The sequence below is a fragment of the Asterias rubens genome, chromosome 2 (assembly GCF_902459465.1).
Source record: "Asterias rubens chromosome 2, eAstRub1.3, whole genome shotgun sequence".
NCBI lineage: Eukaryota > Metazoa > Echinodermata > Asteroidea > Forcipulatida > Asteriidae > Asterias > Asterias rubens.
This window is the reverse complement of record NC_047063.1, coordinates 8,196,521-8,216,578: the sequence shown is the minus strand read 5'-3', so window position 1 is coordinate 8,216,578 and position 20,058 is coordinate 8,196,521. Positions and strand designations below refer to the sequence as shown.

Genomic DNA, 20,058 nt, shown 5'->3' with positions numbered 1-20,058 from the left:
CATTGTGAGAAACGGCTTCCTCTGAAGTAACATAGTTTTCGTGTAAGAGACAATTTCTCACTCAAATATTATAACACTTCAGGCCTGAAGCCTTATTTAGGCATCTGAAAGTACAGCAATTTGTGCAACAAGGGTATTCTTTCTTTCAACAAGTGTGTTTTTTCTTGAAACTTTAATGACCAATTGAGCCCAAATTTTCACAGACTTGTTATTTTATGCATGTTTGGATACACTATGAACTGTGAATACATGTACCTGTCTTTGACAAATTACTAAACGCGTCCAGTGCCTTTACAGTGTCACTCTAATTCAATCAAACACTGGGTTACTCTGTGATTAGATAATTCTCCTTGGGGAATTTACATTTTTGCAACAAGTAGGGTCATTTTGTTATCCCTGCAAATTCGGATTGTTTGTTTTGAGTTTTATGATATGTAGTTGTTGCTTTCCCCAGGGCATTTCCTATCAAGTAGGTGTACAAACTCCTCTCTTGAGATTTGCTTTTGTAAAGTCCCCTATAGTATAATATAAAATGATCCAGTTACAATTTTATTGTCTGATCATTTTTTTTCTTTCTGACATTTAACCCCTTCCCGTAGCATTGACAATTAGTTTAATCTGCCCTAGATAGACACTCTAGTGTATAAAATGTACTTGACTTCTTTTTGTAGGTTGTGCTAATATCCAAAGGTTAATTTATGGAGTAGAATTTGGAACTGAGATTGCATTCAATTGCGACATTTGTCGTCACTCATTCCAATTTAGGTGTGGAAAAGGAGTTGGAAAATTCCCAGTTAACAAACTACTTGAATGCAACAGATACTACGTCAATACAAGTACCCCTTCAAAACCTGCCAGATGTAATGAATGATTCAAGAGTCTTCGCGGGTCAAATTTGATCATTAAGAAGACGAATTGGTATTTCAGGATTATGAACCATGTGGAAATCAAGAGTCCATCCACCATCTGGATGATGGGCACAGTCGATTCCATGAGTTTCAGTATAAGCCAGAAGCCTCACTGAGCATGTGTGGCAGTACAATGAATGTACATTTTAGATTTATTGTTTTTACCAAGTCTAAGATACAAAAAAAAATAGAAAAAAGTTGTGGTCAAATATAAAAAGAGAAGAAAGTAAGAATATGTTTAGTTGTGCATTTTTAAATTAAAAAATTGTCTTGAAGTGCAGTAAAAAAGTATATAATAAAAGTTTTGAATTTCTTTTTTTTAATACAACTGAGTACACCCACGTACACATAGGTACTTGAATTATCAATGCTCTCTGCTAGCATTTCCCAAGCCTTGAGTGACCACACAAAGCATAGCAAAGCAAGGGCCTTCGTGTACAATACATCACTAACGCAAAGATCAAACACAAGTCAAACATTTGTATTTCCATTTTCTGAGTTTGGAGTAGACCATGCAAGCAGCTTATTGACTCACAATTCATCCAAGTGTGTGGACAATGAAGACACCTACAATGTGTATTACCATGGAGTGTCACTTATGATCATTTTCGCCTAATGCAAATTACACTCATTTTCCTCCAACTGTGGTTGAGTGAATTATGCCATTTAACAATGCTTTGTAAAACAGGCTGACTACATGAAAAGTATCCACTCAGTAGTTCTATAAGATAAAATCATCAATGCTTGGGAGAGTTGGTAATGTTATTGTTGTTCCCATTGTTATGAAGGAGGCCAACCAAAAACAAATTGCCTATCAAACCTTTGTAGAATTAGAAAGAGTAAACATTGAAACATGTTGTGTGGCCTTCTCTGGCCATACATGACAACACCGGTGTGTTGAAGTATACTTTAAAAATTCACCATGTGTGTAGAAGTGTGCTCTAGTCTTGGAATGTTGAATTATATTTATGATACCAGACTCTAACGATTTTTTAAAATAACTTGAATGTATCTTTAGGCTACAAACTTTCACTGCCTTAATTTTGTGGAAGTTTTTATACGCGTTCTAAATAATTGTCAAATAATTTATGTTAATTTGTATCATTGTGTCAAATTTTTATCCATGTATCATTGTTGCATGCACATTAAACATACACGTATAGTACATTGAGGGCAACAAATAAAAATATGTACCACTAGACCACTGAGCTAGCCTGGTGGTTAGGCAGTTTGAATCCTGCCTTTATATTTTAGCAGCGGTTAACGCAACGACTTATGTTAATGTATCTGAGATGCAAAATTAACGCTTGTAAGTGGTAATCCAAAAAGAAATTCATTATTGAAAACAAGGAATTCAACCTGTGGTAAAGAGGAGAGTCGTATTTGAGAGTCAAAATTATAGCCAAATACAAAGAATTTTGTTATTTTCCACCATTTTTGTAATGATATTTTAGTCGTGGTAAGGAAATGTTGAGCTGTTTTTGTATTCCATGGTGGGTCATTAAAGATTAGGTTATTGTTTCTTTTTACTTGGTCCCTTACTAAAATAAAATCAGGTTCGAATTTTCAACCTGGGTCTTTCGCTCGGGAATCTGGTAAGTTTTTGTGCCTTTTCTTCAAATTATTTCCTCAATGGTGTTTTGAGTGATATTGTAGGATTCATTAGACATTGAGGATCAAGTTCGTGTTTCTAGAATTTGTGTCATGATTTTCAAAATTGGTAAAAATGGAGCAAATCTGCTGACTAGCTGTCGAAATTGTACGTTTTTAACCATTTCGCCCTGCTCACATTGCGTCTGCTTCGTAACCCTCCGGCTACGCCGTCGGCAGGAGGGTTACGTTATCGCAACTATATTTCGGCCAGACATTTTTGGATATTATATAAGATTGTCAAAATGTTTTTTTTTTTTCACTTTGAAAAAATAGTACTTGAAGGCGATCCGATCGCCAGCTTTCTAAACCCCACACGGCGCGTGCGGCATGCAGCATCCTTTTGGTTTTTGGCGCGGTGCACAGAGAAAAATGTATAACAAATTTTACACTTTTAATTAGTTTTTCAAATAGGGTTGTAGGTAGCTTTGGGCCGTGGATTAAAAACATTATTTTTAAGAAAAGGATTATCTGAAGCATTTGTTGCTTTCACGCAAGCAAATTAAAACAATGCAATACAGAAGGAAACCAAAATCCAGCCGGGGCTACTGAAATTTATTCAGGGCTAGTAAAAATTCAGGGTTACTAGCCCTGTGGTTGGGCTACCTGGAAAACGTAGTTAATTTCGACCCCCTAAATGACGCAGGGAAACTGCAATTCACATGAAGTATGAAGGCTTGAGGCTAGCCTTAAGAGATATAAAACGGGAATAACGGGTACCGTGTATAACTATAAAAATATAATAATAATTATAGAAGTGAAGACAGGCAACTTGAAGACAGGTAGATTTACTACATTAACACAATTCCACTAGGAGTTTGTGGAATTTGACTGTATTGTGTTTTAAAGTTATACTCAAATTGAAGTGTCAGATTAAACTGACTGAGAATTTTGTAGTTTGGGTCTAGTTTAGAATTTTTAGATCGTTTTAAAACTAGTTCAGTTGTTTGAGGCGATTTTGTGAGTCTTTTATTTGTTAAGGTTATTTATAATATATTCCCAAATGTTTAATTGTTCATGTTACTAGATTAAGAACAAAAGAACAACAAATACTAAAAAAAGCAGCAATTATTTTGGTAAACTTTTCGTATGTTGCCACCACTTTTTCACTAATTTTAAGATGCTATTTTATTTCATAAAAGTGGTGACACGATACGGAAAGTTTTCCCTTTTGCATAATTAAATTTCGGAAAAGTTTCCGTATGGCGCCACCACTTTTTCATTCGATATAAAATAATATTATAGGAACTTATTTACCTGATTGATATATCCCTTTTTGTAAAATGAGTGAAAAAGTGGTGGCGCCATACGGAAAGTTATCCTAAATTTCTTTTCATAAAATTTAAAAAGACGTCAGAACCATACTTTCATTATTGTAAAATATAAGTAGCCGTGGTACTTGATCTTGCCTGCATAAAATTAAAAACTGAACAAAATGGTTGTACTTTTTGTAGGTCACTTTAAAATATTTTTAAAATCACAAAAAAAACCAACCTGGTGGCTCATCATCGATATCTGAGTCTGCATCCGCAGGCTCCGAGAATTTCACTCCCCTCTTTCCCTTGTTGCCACTTTCGTTCAATTTGCCGAAATGCGACGCCGCAAATTCCACCAAATCCTCGGGTCGTTCACGCAGGACCGCTACGGTGAAATCCTGCAGCAAGTCCGTCAACCCAGACGGTATCTCGATGCTCATGACGAACGCTTTGTAGACGCCGGTCGGATGTCGAAAACAGAGGAAAATTTGCAGGAAATGCACTGACAGTTCCCTGAAATTTTACTCCACCAAGTGCTCTATCCTTAGGCTAATAAACTGTTAAACTTTTGATAGGTGACTATTGGACATTTTCATGAAATGTGGAAAACATTCAACATGTTTGAGGCCAACCGGCAGATAAAACACACAACGTATTCCTTCCTCGTTTGACCCTCCACGCGCGTACATCCAATGTCCAAGTATCATGAACATGTTCATACATGCGAGACACTAGTGATGTACAGTGTTGAGGCGGTTGTCAGAATCTCACGTTGTGCGTCCACCCATCCATGATATGTAAATTTTTGGCACGAGCCATTCTGACGTCACGTAACCTTTTAACTTTTTGTATTGGATGGACGGAGGGGTTGCCCATGACAAAAATTTATATAACAAACTACCTCATAAGCTTCATCTAAAAATAGGCAATTACATAAAGGTTATGATCATCAATTTTTATAAGAATTATTATTTGCATTTAGGCCTACGTTATTCGATTTTGGGCGCGCAGACGACAGCTGGTGGTTGGGGGATACGTTGCCTAGCAACATGTACTAAGAATAACAATCAGGATGAATTAGTTATTCAAGACGAATACAGTTATTGATTTGGTGAGAAAAACAAAAAAGAAAAGTCATTTTTTGGTTGATGATAATAGTTGTAAGAACTAGAAACCGTTGAAAAATGCAAAGTAACCTACTGCTCTCTGCGCATGTGTGGTGTTGCTAGTAGCATCTCAAGTCAATATAAATATAATCAAATGGGGTATGATGGTCATGATGCCCGTAATGTTGTAAGTAAGAAATACACTCTATTTTGTGTAGTCATTGTTTTGTACACCAATGAATCGTTGATTGTGTTGTTGAATCAAGTTTGCGAATTAGGTTCTGAGTGTTTGTAATAAATTAATTTTACACTCGTTGTAACTGCGTGCATTTGAGATGTTCGTTTCCAAACAAAAGAGGGCGGTGTTCAACTTACACGGCACAGCTCTCCCGCTTAGCTCTGATGCAGCACTCACAGGGCAGAGGGACAAGGACAAGAAAGAGACAACTTACTGTTATTATTCAGCGCGAAACAACCTAATACAAAAACTTTTTATTTAAAACAAGTAAATTTATGGTGAGTGCTTTTCAGTTTTTGAACCCCTATCTTGTGTTCCCCCACCATTTAACGTTACACATTATTTTGTTTTAACCCATGGCACAAAACAACTTGAGACAATAATATGAGACCATTAATTTTCTTCATTCATCAATTAACCATTTCAAACCGATTGTTCACCGTTGTGTTTACTTTTACATTAGTTAGCAAAACTAAACTACTTTTTACAAGCTCATTGTCAATTGCAAAACTAGGGCCATTATACTCATATTATTACAATGAATGATTAACATAGCAAAGTAATTTCCAATAATGTAATTAATATAATATCTACATGGTTTAATACTTGCCAAAAATATTCATGTTCGTCTTCTAAATTAATATGAACATTCTTTTGCTGAAAATAAATGGGTCCTTACCATAAAAGTAGGTGCCGCGCCCTCTTGTGGTGAACTTGTTTGTAGCTATTAAATAGCCCCCCCCCCCCTCACCACCAACAGAGGCCATGACCCCCCCACCCCCCCCCCCCCCCCCCCACCCTCACCCCATCCACCCCCCCCCCCAAAGAAAACAAATCATGATATTATGTCTGGTTACGTCACTAGATTCGGGGTCTTTCAAACGTAAGTTTCCTTATATTGTGCTTTGTTTATCTCTTTGGCAAATGCTTAATAATTTGGAAATTTAAAATTAATGATAATAAAAGGGCCTATTAATTTTATGCAGTTCTCACACCCCACTCAAAAAAATTATAGTCATAAAATAAAATAATGAAGATTGTTGCTTCACAGTACAGACATAGCTAGAAGAAGAAAACTATATTTTCTTGCTCCATGGTAGTGTTTCTATCATGTGTAATCGTTGGAAGCGATGTTTATTTTATTTTCTACTTTTTACTTTTCATTTTCGACTCATCACTCTTTCCAAGCAAAATTTATCCCTAACACTGTATCAGTCAATTTATTTCTTGACTCGTTTTGAGAGCAATAATCCAGTCACATATCATTACACACTCCTTCGACGGAAATGATCGAGACTCCGACGTCAATTTCATACGTCAAAGGAGTTATCATCGATCCTCGGACAACCAGTCCGTGCCACTGCACTAATCTGCCAGATTTTTGGCGCGTTTTTCTCATTGACTAGATTAAGTCTGATAATGAAATAGTCATCTGTTATCATCACGCTAATGTCACGGTCTATCTTCATCAACAACAACCACTGATAATCGCCATATTGCATAAAAAGGACACATTGAAATCATTGTCGATCACCTTTTGGCGGTTTTAAGAGCCATTTCGAAGGTGCTTCTTACACTGGTTTTGGAGAGGTTAATTAATTATGATAAACGTAATTATTGTTGATCACTTTGGCGATTTAAAGAGCCATTTATTTTATGTGCATTTCTGATGTATATCACAACTACGTTTAAACTTAAGTTACACTCATTTAAGGCAAAATGTTTGCAAAATTTATTCACAATACAACTGAAAAGGAGACAAGAACAAGTAGGCTGCAGAGTTTGCGAAGTGGCGTTTACTATCCTACAGCAGTTTTTAAATCACAATATAGGCCTACGTTGGTTTAGTGTTAATGTAAGAGTGTGCCCTGCTCCTTTAAAAATGTATATTGCAGCTTTAAAACTGTCCCAGTGATTTACAGGATTACTGTTTCAATCACCACAACTTTGATTAAAGAACGCCATTGAAATCAAGTGTCACAAGACGAGATCACATAGGAACCAAAGTAAGGCAGGCTAGCAACACAAGGTTTGACGACCTGGAATCTGTCGCATAAGGATCCTTAGGGATATTAACTCAGTCTATCAGACGATAACACTCAGACATTTGCGGGAAAATAGCGCGGGAACTCACGATGTTAACGATAGGAAGTTGATATTAGTGGTGTAGTGGTGAATTATGAAGCCTTTTGGAGGGAACATCATCACTCCACTGGTTAAGGATGCGCTACTCAGGGGTTACTTACCAACCTATGATTTACGATTTCTAAAATCGAACGCAAAATTAATGTTTGCCTCTGTAGAAGAAAAAAAACAATATCTTGCTAGATTCAGCTGTTGGCAATAAGATAAGAACCGGTAAATATCGGACTAAAAGGTTCGTGGTTATTAGATTAGATAGGGAGTAAGTGTCTGGGAGATAGACTCGTTTTTCAGATAATGGTCAATGCTCTCGGTGTCTTGGCTTATTTGATAACATCGCACAAAACAGGTCGACCTTTCAGTAATTTTTGTCAGTCAAGTCTTCGTTGTAAGAAAGGATGAACTAGTGGAAATGTGGGTAAAGCCTATTTGTGTGTGATATACACCCGTTTGTGCATAATATTAATACCACTTTGGCATAACACAAAACCAGTAGGCCTATAATGAAAATTCTGTTAGAACGAGAAAGTGTAGATTCGTAGATAGAATGACGATAGAATGAAGGGAAGTATACAATGTAGTCACGAATCTATACTTAAGAGTGTTTTCTCTGACTTAAACATAAACATGCGAACACCATAATATTCGTAAAAATAATCTACACCTTCATCAATAGAGTGACGTCAGAGTAATAGTTGTTGAAACGTAACGTAAATTTTGAATTAATTACTTTGTTTTTAGTCTATTGCGAAATATTGATGGGTGGAGATGATTGCTGGCGTCGGGGTCGACAAAAGACCACAGTTGAGACGCCACACTAAAGATATGAGCACTCCTCAGATTACACGATAATGTACTCGTTATTCCAACTATCAACCTCTTCCCCAAGGATATCTTACCCTGGGAGAAAATGGAACATCATCTACTGATATAGGCATTTTGGAGCCTCTTATGTTTTAGAATTGGGTTAAAGGCACTGAACACTATTGGTAATTACTCCAAATAATAATTGTAAGCAAAAAAAAAACTAATTTGGTAAAAGGCAATGCAGAGCTGTTGATAGTACAAAAAAAATATTGTGAGAAACGGCTCCCTTTGAAGTAAAGTATAGCTTTTAAGAAAGAGGTTTCCCACTCAAATAAAAAAAGGGCTTCAACTGAAGCCTTTTATTATGCATCTGAAAGAACACACGAAGTTGTGCAACAAGAATGTTTATTCATTCATTATTCTCTTGCATATGTTGGGATACACCAAGTGAGACTGGTCTTTGACAATGATTACCAAATTAAGGTGTCCAGTGTGCCTTCGACCACTAAATAAGCATAACAGAAGACGGGGTACAATTCTTCTTTTAAAAAGGTCTTGGAAAGTCAAAGTAATGAAAGCTTATGATAATTATGCCTCTTGAGGAATGTATTCCTATAGGGAATACGATTTCATGTAAGATAATTGAAGATTCTCGAACCTCAAACCATCAAACCAAGTAGGACTTTCCAAAATGTAAGGAATTTGGAGAATTTATGTGTAACCACATTGACAACTTCACTTGAGGATGAAGCAAAGGTTAAACTAATCACTCAAACTGACTATCAAGGGTCCTAATTATTCTTGCCATAGAAATTTCTCCATGTGAAGAGTTTTCGAATAGGTCAATTTGTCTTGGATCATGAAGGAAGATAAGTCGACCTCGAGAGCGAGAGTTCATTGAACGGTTACAGAGCCTCAAAACACGGCGGACGTTTGAGCTCCTGCGCCGGTCAACATTCTTATCTTATAATCTTAGCCTACAGGGCAATTATATTTTGGAGTTCTAGCATAGTGCCTCGATCAATTTCAATTAGTGTTTACTTGAGATGCAGTCTACCGCAGGAAATGAACGGTGTTTAAAACAAGAAAAAAAAAGAATCTTCAAGAAAAATCGAAAGGATTATCAGGTCGACGGGTCCCGGAGCTGGAGCAGAACTCTCCCGAGTCGATACCGGGGTTGACGCTTCTTCCTGCCCGTGGAGAACAGACTCTCGAATGGGGGCAAGGCACAAAGTCTCAATTGATCGGAGATGTTTTCATAAAAAATGATTAGAGCTTAACTCTTCGGGAAATTTGTTTTGGCTTGGTCAGGGGATTTGTGTTGGTTTATTTTGTTGCGCATACAATGCTTACAAATGAAAACGAAACTTGGGACTCAGTTATTTTAGGAGTTTTAACGGCAGTCATGTTCCCAATGGTCATACCCAAACATTCCTGAACCGACTCTCGTCAGTGCATCCATTCAAATAAGGGGACCCGACTATTTTGACACCCAGCCTCGCTGTAGTGGAATGAACTGACTCTCGTCAGTGCATGCATTCAAATAAGGGGACCCGATTTGACACCCAGCCTCGCTGTGGTGAAATGAACAGCGGGGAAACCAAGATGGTGACATTTTCACCATGATGGAGGTCGGGTCAACCGATACCTTTAGGCCTAGAGTTAGAAATCGACTTGCTTCTATTAGCCCGATCATGTGACAGTACCATGTGCCTCGGTTTGATCAGGCCTTGGGCATTTTGGTATATGATCGAGAGCTAACACAACCTTCTTAACTACAGAATCTCTGTAACATGCATGTTCCTTCGGAATAAAAGGGTATGAGACAGTATTTATATGGGACTTTCATTATGTTACATTTTCTAATTTATTTATTTTTGCTTTTTTTTTTTTTTGGGGGGGGGGGGGGCAAGGAATGGTTCGAAGATGTCCGCTATTTTGTAGAGCCAAAGTGTTTGTCTACACTTTAGTGGCGGACTGTATAAAACTAACATGTGAAGAGATACCGACGAAAATCCGGAGCGATTATGTCCGCGCTGGAAAGATAATCCGTTTCTATAGACTACACAATAAGACAACCGTGTCCGACAGTAACGTGCCTCAGAGATTAAGATTTTTTTGGTAATTGAACTTATTTCTAATACCATAACAACATTACCTCGCAGTGCAATGATTCTTAAAATGCTTTATGCCGAAGGCTGCTGTATTTCTTACCCAGTAAATTTGTATTGCACTATAGTTTCAGGAGTGATTACCAAACGTACCTTCCCTTTAAAGGCAGTGGACATCATTGGTAACTACTCAAAATAATTTTTAGCATAAAAACTTACTTGGTAGCAATCAATGGAGAGATGTTGATAGTATACAACATTGTGAGAAACAGCTCCCTTTGAAGTAACGTAGTTTTCGAGAAAGAAGTAATTTTCCACGAATTTGATTTCGAGACCACAAAGTTAGATGACAATTCTTTGACAATTACCAGTAGTGTCCACTGTCTTTAAAGTGAACATTCAACTATAGTTAAGTAAATTTGTATTGGCATTATTTCTAGGTGATTACCAAACGCATACCTTCCCTTTAAATTTAGGCCATATGTAAATCAAATGTATGCTGCATGGTGTCCTCAATTTAGATCGAACTTAAGGCCAACTTCACACACTGCGAGCTGACCATGAAACTGACCATCCAAACAACCCGTTTAATTACACGAATCAGAAAGTGACAGCGTTGAAGGTCCATTCTTTACAGGGGCGTGAAACAAATTGATCATTACCTTGACCAAAACTTCAAAGGATGCTCGGCGAAAAATACTACTCAAAATTATCACAGGGTCATGTTATCCATAGTGTAGGCCTACTAACGATTCTTGAATCATATGCCCTTTGCGAAACTATGGCCTCGGCTTTGGATTTGGCTTCAGGCTCCGTCCTCTCGTCCGAAGCCCCGAGCGCGTATAATACGCAAAGCACGCGCATAATTGTCAAAACAACCGCGGGGCCAAGCTAGCCTGAGCCTAATCCAAAGCTGAAGCCGTGGTTTCGTTAAAGGACCGTAGAATCATGTCACATGAGGCAATTTACAGGCAACCAGTTCCAGGCAATCTCCAAGAAGAAAAGGCAATATGTTTGAATGTTCACATATTATTTCTAGGGATCGTATAAGACATTGTTTGAAAAAACACTTATTAAAGTGCTTCCAAAATAATACTGTATCATGCACTGCAGTTTGTTGCTGCCAAGTTAGCAGGGCCTAATTTAATAAAGCTGTTAACTACTGCTTAAAGGCAGTGGACATTATTGGTTATAACTAATCATCATAAAACCTTTCTTGATTACGAGTAATGGGGAGAGGTTGATAGATATCAAACATTGTGAGAAACAGCTCCCTCTGAAGTGGAGTATTATAGTTTTCGAAAGAATTAATTTTCCACGATTTTGATTTTGAGATCTCAAGTTTAGAATTTTAGGTCTCGAAATCAAGCATCAGAAAGCACACAACTTCGTGTGACAAGGGTGTTTTTTCTTTCATTAATATCTCGCAACTTCGACAACCGATTGAGCTCAAATTTTCACAGGTTTGTTATATTTTATGCATATTGAGATGCACCAACTGTGAAGACTAGTATTTGACAATTACCACTAGTGTACACTGTCTTTAATAAGTTCATTCAATACCATTCACAACAATGTAAAATTAATGGAATGTTGTCTATATAGTTTTTGCTAAGCATGATTTTCCTGTGCTTAGCAAGTTTTGTGTGTGTTTACATGCTTTATGTTAGGCCCAGCCTGTAAAAGTTGCCTCGTGTGACAATGACATAAAAGACCACGTGACTGCATCACGTGATTCACATCCTGAAAACCACCAATTAGTGCATTACTCACTCCAATGGTTAAAGGTACCGGACACATTTGGTAATTGTCAAAGAACACATTTGGTAATTGTCAAAGACCAGTCTTCTCACTTGGTGTATCTCAACATAATTTTTTTTATGCATAAAAAAAAAAAAAACCTGTGAACATTTGAACTCAATCGGTCATCGCAGTTGCGAGAGAATAATAGAAGAAAAGAAAACCACTGTCACACAAGTTGTGTGCTTTTAGATGATTGAATTTGAGACCTCAGCTGAGGAAGGTCTCAAATTCAATTCAAATTCAGTGAGAAATTACTTCTTTTTCAAAAACTATGTTACTTCAGAGGGAGCCGTTTTTTATAGTTTTTTTTAAATTTATTTCTTACAACAGTTCTCCACTGCTCGTTACAAAGTAAGTTCATAATGCTTTATTCAATGCGAAGCTGCTATTGGGGTTTAAACCAGAAGTTGATATTGCCATTAAATCTAAGAGTGATTACCAAACGTATACAGATTCCCTTTAAAGTAGCATTCCTTTTTATTTATTTTTTATATACAACAGTTTATCTTCGAAGCAACTACTATCTGAGCAACCAGACTATCAAATTTAATTGCTGAGAACAACTAACTCTCAATGTGTATTTCTCTCAACCACATAGCGTTAAAAGCAAACAATATCAACAAACAAAACAGAGAGACAAAATAATTGGCAAATGGTAAATTGGCTGTATTACTTCATCGCTCTTTTCCCCCCACGCCATACAAAGTCCATTTCCCATTCGCGTATCTATGTCGGAAATAGAGGTATTTTGAGAATATATACATCGGTTTTGAAGTGCATTTAGTGTACATAGGTCATTCCCCTGAGTGTAAATAATGAGGCAATTCGCAATATATTACATAATCGTAGCGTAGCAAAGATGTTATTCAAATTTCATATTTTCCCCAGAGATATTTCACAGAAGCGTTGCCTTGATGTGGATATGGTATTTTGATAAGTGTAAGTTTGTTTTAGTGAATGTAGCATTCTTTGTTATTGTTTCCACTTTAATTTTGATGTGGTTTAATGAGGCATGTGAACTGCGCATAACAACACAACGCAACATTTCCCATGAAATATGATATTTCATTGGGGATTTACGAACAGGAATAATTAATGAGCTGAGAATTATCTTGAGAAATGGTTTGCATGAAAGGAAATCCTGAGGGAAGAAAACAATATTATATTCCGTTGTTTATTTTTTTTGGGGTAAACAATCTGGGGGAAACACAGCTGCACGGCATATGCCTACAGGTTGTGTTTTCAGCAAATCATTGAATATAAAATTATTATATTGAATAAAATATTCACTAATTTAAACTGCACTTTGCTAAAAGCTTCATACGGATCAAGGTTTATTCATGGAATTTCGTTCCAAGAAATCAAATAAAAATGTCAAGGCATTTGCACATTATCCAGACATTGAACTTCTCAGGCTCATTAAATATGCACACGATCTTATTTAATATGCAAAAGATATGAAACGTATTATAGGGCCTACCCCTGTAATTGCGTTTTCGTAAAAATTCAAGGGAGATGGCATTACATTTTTGCTATGACGTCTGAACACTTAAAAGCTGTGGCAAACGAGACGGAATTCAAAATAAAATGACGAAGGGAAATATTTTTTTTTTTTTTTTGCTCATGTGTTTTTGCTGCAGTAATAAGAGTATTTTAAAACAACAAGGGGGACAACAATAACAATTTCTAAATGAGTGTGGGTTCGAATCCCCAGCCGTGACACTGTGTCCTTAAGCAAGACACTTAACCATTGCTTCGTCCTTCGGATGGGACGTAAGGCCGTTGGTCCCATGTGTTTGTTGTGTAACGCATGTAAAAGAACCCAGTGCACTTATCGAAAAGAGAAGGGGTTCGCCCCGGTGTTCCTGGCTGTGGCTGCTGTATGCGCCGTAGCATCTTGTAAACCGTTATAAGGTGCTAAATAATTGGGTCTCAGAGTTCATCACTGCAATAACCTATCCTCCTGAAAGTTTGTATATACTCAGCGCCACGAGTACGAGCGCCGTTTGGTATTAATATTATTATTAACAAGGATCAAGAAGAAGAACAACAATAACGACGACGACGACGACAAAGCAATGCAACAGCAGTCAGGCAGGTGTGACTCCCTGTGCAACATCACCACAACTTAATACAGTGACGTCAAAGTATTCTCTTAGAAGTAACTGAAAATCGAAGACTTCTTAAGTGATGATTAAAGTGGAAATCGAACCGGTACAATCGACTGTCACTCAGGTCAACCCGTACTTGCAAGATGACAATACTAAACCACCGTGGAACGACGTAAAGACGGCCCAGAGATGAGTCAATATTTACTGGGGCACTTCAGGTTGCAAGACCCCCTCTCCATTTCGTGTTGTGAGAGCTCGAGCCAGTCATAAATCTTGTTGTGATGAAAGAAAGGCATCACCACACACAATACCCAAATGGCCGTGCACAAACATTATGCAGAAAGAGTGCTTGTATAATTTATGTCATATCAACAAGATTTCTATGCATCGAAATAATCTGCAATTCACGCTGGGGAAAATGATTAATTACTTTCATAAATCATTCGCATATTTAATATGCACAAATTATGATGAGGGGATACGATTAACAAGGAGGCTATCACAGAACAAAAAAGGATTTTGTACACATGAATAATTAGGCATTATGTTTGAGTGAATTTCTGCTAAATATTATGCACCCTATTTCAAAGCTACTTTTCATATTTCTAAAATGTACTGATGGCTGTTTTGTTCTTCATTGGAATGTGTTTTAAAGTCATCTTCATAGTCATTAAAGGTCTTGTGAAGTTCACTTAGTTTACACAATAATGCAACTTGAAAAATGTTTTTGCTTGGTATGATTTGACATCGGAAAAAATGATCTAGCTACAGTTTTAAAAGGACATGGCTTTGTTAAGCGTTATATACAAACACATGGAGCCAAAGTGTTGTCTTTAAGTCATTTTGAGACCATGACACTATTATGTTTTGGTAAGGCTGTCGTCTACGTCCAAGCAGTGCACACCTATAACATAACATAGCTTAACACAACATAACATAACATTACATAACATATCATAACATAACATAACATAAGAATTAAAGGCAGTGGACACTATTGGTAATTACTCAAAATATTTATTAGCATAAAACCTTTCTTGGTAACGAGTAATGGGGAGAGGTTGATAGTATAAAACATTGTGAGAAACGGCTCCCTCTGAAGTAATGTAGTTTTCGAGAAAGAATTTATTTTCCACGAATTTGATTTTGAGACCTCAAGTTTAGAATTTTAGGTCTCGAAATCAAGCATCTGAAAGCACACAACTTCGTGTGACAAGGGTGTTTTTATTTATTCCATAGTTATCTCGCAACTCCGACGACCAATTGAGTTCAAATTTTCACAGATTTGTTATTTTATGCATATGTTGAGATACACCAAGTGAGAAGACTGGTCTTTGACAATTACCATTAGTGTCCAGTTTTTTTAAGTCGCCATTCCATCAAGATAATAGCGATATAGGCCTAGTGTCCACCAGAACTCAAAAAGGCTATTTAGTACAGCGATGCAAGACCAACCCTTGAAATTGTTCTGAATATGTTAAAATGTACAGAACTATCTAGGCATTTAGCCTATACGTATATGTACTATACAGTTGTCGCCTTGAAATTTCAATCAATACTAGCTTATTGATCAAATCCTAGTCAATAGGTATGGTCTTTTCAACATTTTAAACGTGTCAAGAATATTTATTCGAGTTTTTAGCTTCATTTTGAATACATACCCACATTTTCTTCGGATGCGAAGTGTGGTGTTGTGTTGTTTTAAAATACAACAAGTCTGTATGGTGGATGTTGGACATATTAAAATAAGGATATTTATTTATTTATTTATTTATTGTTTATCCTGGGAAATCCATTCAGTAAGAAAAAACTCACTGATCTCCCATGGATCCCAGCTAATAACAATATACATAAGTGAACTTAAGATATAGCCGTGTTAGTATATAATATGGAAAAAAGAGGCACTAAAATACTGACTAATAATGTTTTATTAGAAAAACCGAACGAGCTTTCGTAGCTACAACTACTTCATCACATGCAATAAAAGGGACAAACTAATGGTGGATATTGGATGCAGTCAATGTTTTTTCATGGTACGAATCTACCCATTAAGTTAATTGACTTTGGATGCATTGAATAGACAACTTTGTGATGAAATTAACATTTTGTATATAAAATTCATAATTGCAGTGAATATTATAGACCTGCCAGATATTATGCAACGACAACAATTTTAAATTGCTATTGTTCCTAAAAGCAAAGAATACTTTTATAGTGTCAGAAAATTTTAGTAAAAACGTGGAATTAGTTATAGAAAATATAGTTTTATGGTCATTTAAAAATCCACGTTAAATTGAGGCCCATTGTGTATTTATAGGCGAGCATCCACGATAGCCTTGTAATCTTAAAGCACCAAAACGTTCAGCAGACGCAAATTGGCTTTGCAAATAATGTTCATTTGCTTTCTCATTTTCAGTATCAAAATAGGTGACTATTAAAACGTATAATGGGATTTAAGGCATTGTATGGTGAGGTACCAAATGTATTGGTTTGCGGTATACACCATGTGTATTTCTAGGTAGATTATGTTCTTTTGAGAACCTGTCTAGCTACATAATAAATGTAGTTACGAATATAAACAAATCAATACGATATCGGTACACGAATAACAACAACACGATTTTTATAAGACCCCTCTCTCTTTGGAAACATCCATTTTACAAAACACTTTCTTATAGGATGTGGGTTCCGACAGAAAGAAAGAATATCCACATTTTTAAGTAATGCACAAAATACAAACACCTTGTATTTAATCAAATTAAAGCAGTTTATATAAAGCAATGTCGGTCCCGAGCCTACAAAACGAAACGTTGGTGGCCTTGGCTATTTATAAAAATGTTTGCAAGGTTTTTGTGTGTCCATAACACAAAGGCATCTCTTAATTGAATTACACATATATAACCTTCCACCGTCGTGAATTTTGTAAATAATAAACAAGTTTTAAAAGAGACTGTATTTATGTGATTCGAGGCATTGCATGGTGAGGTATTAGTTGGTTTGCGGTAACACCAGAGAAGTCTCCCGAACTCCGGAAATCAACTCCGCGGTGGTAAAATAAAAAGCTCTCAAAATAAAATTAAAATAAAAGTTCTCAAAAGAACATAATCTAACTGACAAGTAAATACACACATGGTGTTACCACAAACCAAATATATACGAGACTATACATTTCTTACCTATTGGGATGTTGCTGCATGCCATTACTCCACCGGTGGCCGTCATATTAAAAACACACAGTCAAAACAAAAATATTATTCACCCGTTAAAAGCGTTTTCTCAGTCTTGTCAAGAACGTTTCACGCCATTCTGCGATTAACGTTTCTAGTTTCCTCTCGCTTGGGAGATGCAAGAAGTCAGTTATAAGGTCCACACTGCCATCTCTTCTGGACTACATTGGTTGACAGTTTGTTGAGATCTATACACATCAACATGAGTCAAGCTAGTGGAAGAGCCGAGGAGAAAATGATAAGCGATGGTGATGATGCTAGCATCCTCTGTTTCGCGCGCTGTTCATTAAAAATCGAACCCCGAAGGCTGTGTGTGTGTGCCAGGTCGATGTATAGAGTAGAGAGAGGGTAACGTCACCACGTCATACACTGTGTGTGCGTTACAAGATAGGCATAGCGTAGTTTACCAACCCGAGTACTTTCATTTCAGTATTATGCTCAACTTAAAAAAGGCTGACAGAACACAAACACAATAAAGAGAGAACGTTAATGTCTTTTCTTCTATTCTCAACTAATTTTCATGTCATTTTACATTTGAAAATAAGTGGAACCACGTGGGCTATGTTGGTGCTGCACATAAAAAGGGGTCAAAATTATAGGCACAACGCAGTTTACCAAACTGACTGAGTATACTTTCATTTCAGCCTGCAGGTTTCCACTTGAAAAAAAGGCTGGCACAACAGGCTAAACAATGTAATGTTAATGTATTCTCTACTAACCAAATATTCTCTACTAATCAAAAAACATTCTCGTGCAATCTTACATTTGAAAATAAACGGGACATGAACAACGTGGGCTCTGTTTGGTGCTGCACAAAGGGGGTAAAACAGGTACAGCAAACTGAGTACTTTTAAAGGCAGTGGACACTATTGGTAATTACTCAAAATAATTTGACAGCATACAACTTTGTGTGACAAGGGAGTTGTTTCTTTCATTATTATCTTGCAACTTCGACGACCAAATGAGTTCAAATTTTCACAGGTTTGTTATTTCATGCATATGTTGAGATACACCAAGTGAGAAGACTGGTCTTTGACAATTACCAATAGTGCCAATGCAGTGTCTTTAATTTCAGTCTGTATACATGCTCGACAGAACAGTTACACAATAATACAAGAAGATAATGTTAATGTCTTTTCTTCTTCATTTTCTCAACCAATTGAGTAACATAGTGCACTAGTGTCCGTCACTCAGTAACGCTCCTGTGCTGTAATACACAGTATTTTCTGCAAGACTCCGGACTATGTTTTTGAATTATGAAACCTAACCCTGATAGCACCATGTAATGTTTTTATAAGGTGCTGTGGCGCAATTTTATGCCACTCGGACAAGAAACACCGGGGCGAACCCCTTCTCTTTCCGATAAGTGCACTGGGCCGGTTCTTGTACACCAACTTTTGCACACTGAAAACCACGGGGTGCTAAACGCGGGTTTATGACACCAAGGGTATTGTTACAGATAGATACCAACAAAAGAATCAAAATTTACACCATAGGATGTTAAAATAACACCCATTTCTGCAAAAACCTCGCCTTTTTGCATTGCACCAATGGTCTAAACCTTCCTTACTATACAAGTTTGGGTAAAGAGGATACACAAAGGGAGAGAGATTGTAAAATATATTGAGTCCACGGTTGAACTCAACCCCACAATGGTATCTACGTCATCCATTGGTGGCACGTGCGCCAGTTCCGTAACACCGTAATTGTATTACGTTAACGCACAGCCAAGCAAATTGATTACATTAAAGCTATACGAGTTACAATCCCGTTTAACACCTGCCTAACCCTGATGCGACCTCCTCATTCAGAATCAGCCGTGATCCAATTTCAGACACTTTATTTTTTAGGTCGCATGACACCCTTTTCCCTTGCTTTTACATGGACAGCTGTTCAGGGAAGGTGGGAGAATCGTTGGGTCCTTCTATACGCTAATTGAAACCCATCGGTTGTCTTTTGCTTAAAGGCACAGCTTTCTTCCACTGGTATTATTGTCACCAAGGCCAGTATATATTCTCACTTAATGTATCCCAGCATTATGCATAAAATAACAAATCACTGAAAATTTGGAGTAGATTAGTCATTGAAGTTGCAAGAGAATAATGGAAGAAAAAACATCCTTGTTGCACACTTGTGTGTTTCCAGGTGCCTAAAAAAGACTTCAGGCCCCCCTGAAGTCTTTTTAATACTTGAGTGAGAAATTAACTCTTCCTCAACACCTACGTTACTTCAGAGGGAGCCGTTTCTCACAATCAAAAGCTCTCCATTGCTCGTTACCAAGTAAGTATTTATGCCAACAATTATATATTGAGTAATTGCCTTCAGTGTCCAGTACCTTTAATAATGAGACAATTATTAGAATAATGACTGATGAACGCCTAAGCCAGTCACACCAAATTGGCTGATAATAATGTGGTTGTCAGATGCGCGACAACTCGTACAACTGAGGGCACCAAAAAGTCGCCTCCGCGTCGAACCGTGGTCATGCATATTATTCCATCTATCAGGAGATAATCGCAATTTCATGACGGTCTGTCCTGCTTCAAATAATGTGAGATTATAGCCTTCAATCCGGGTAGTAAGGAGAATTAAAATTGTTCCCTGCATCATTATGGATCATGATATTCTTTAAAGGCAAAGTGTATACCTTTGGTTTGTTGAACCATTCGGTTGCTTTAATCATGTAAATGTACAGATAT

The 20,058-nt window shown here is 37.0% G+C and overlaps 1 protein-coding gene across 3 annotated transcripts in view; it reads right to left on the bottom strand.

Moving 5' to 3' along the window:
* Positions 1-17,606, bottom strand: part of LOC117307181 (cAMP-dependent protein kinase type II regulatory subunit-like) — a 62,790-nt gene extending 45,184 nt beyond the window's left edge. Inside the window, exon 1 of one of the 3 annotated variants that reach the window (XM_033791855.1) lies at positions 17,309-17,606. In XM_033791855.1, the coding sequence (XP_033647746.1) occupies positions 17,309-17,354 (46 nt within the window). In that variant the 5' untranslated portion in view covers positions 17,355-17,606. Of the gene's footprint in view, positions 1-4,052; positions 4,552-17,308 lie in introns of those variants that run through there. The other 2 variants (XM_033791852.1, XM_033791851.1) reach the window with 2 other exon arrangements.
* Positions 17,607-20,058: the final 2,452 nt, after the last annotated feature.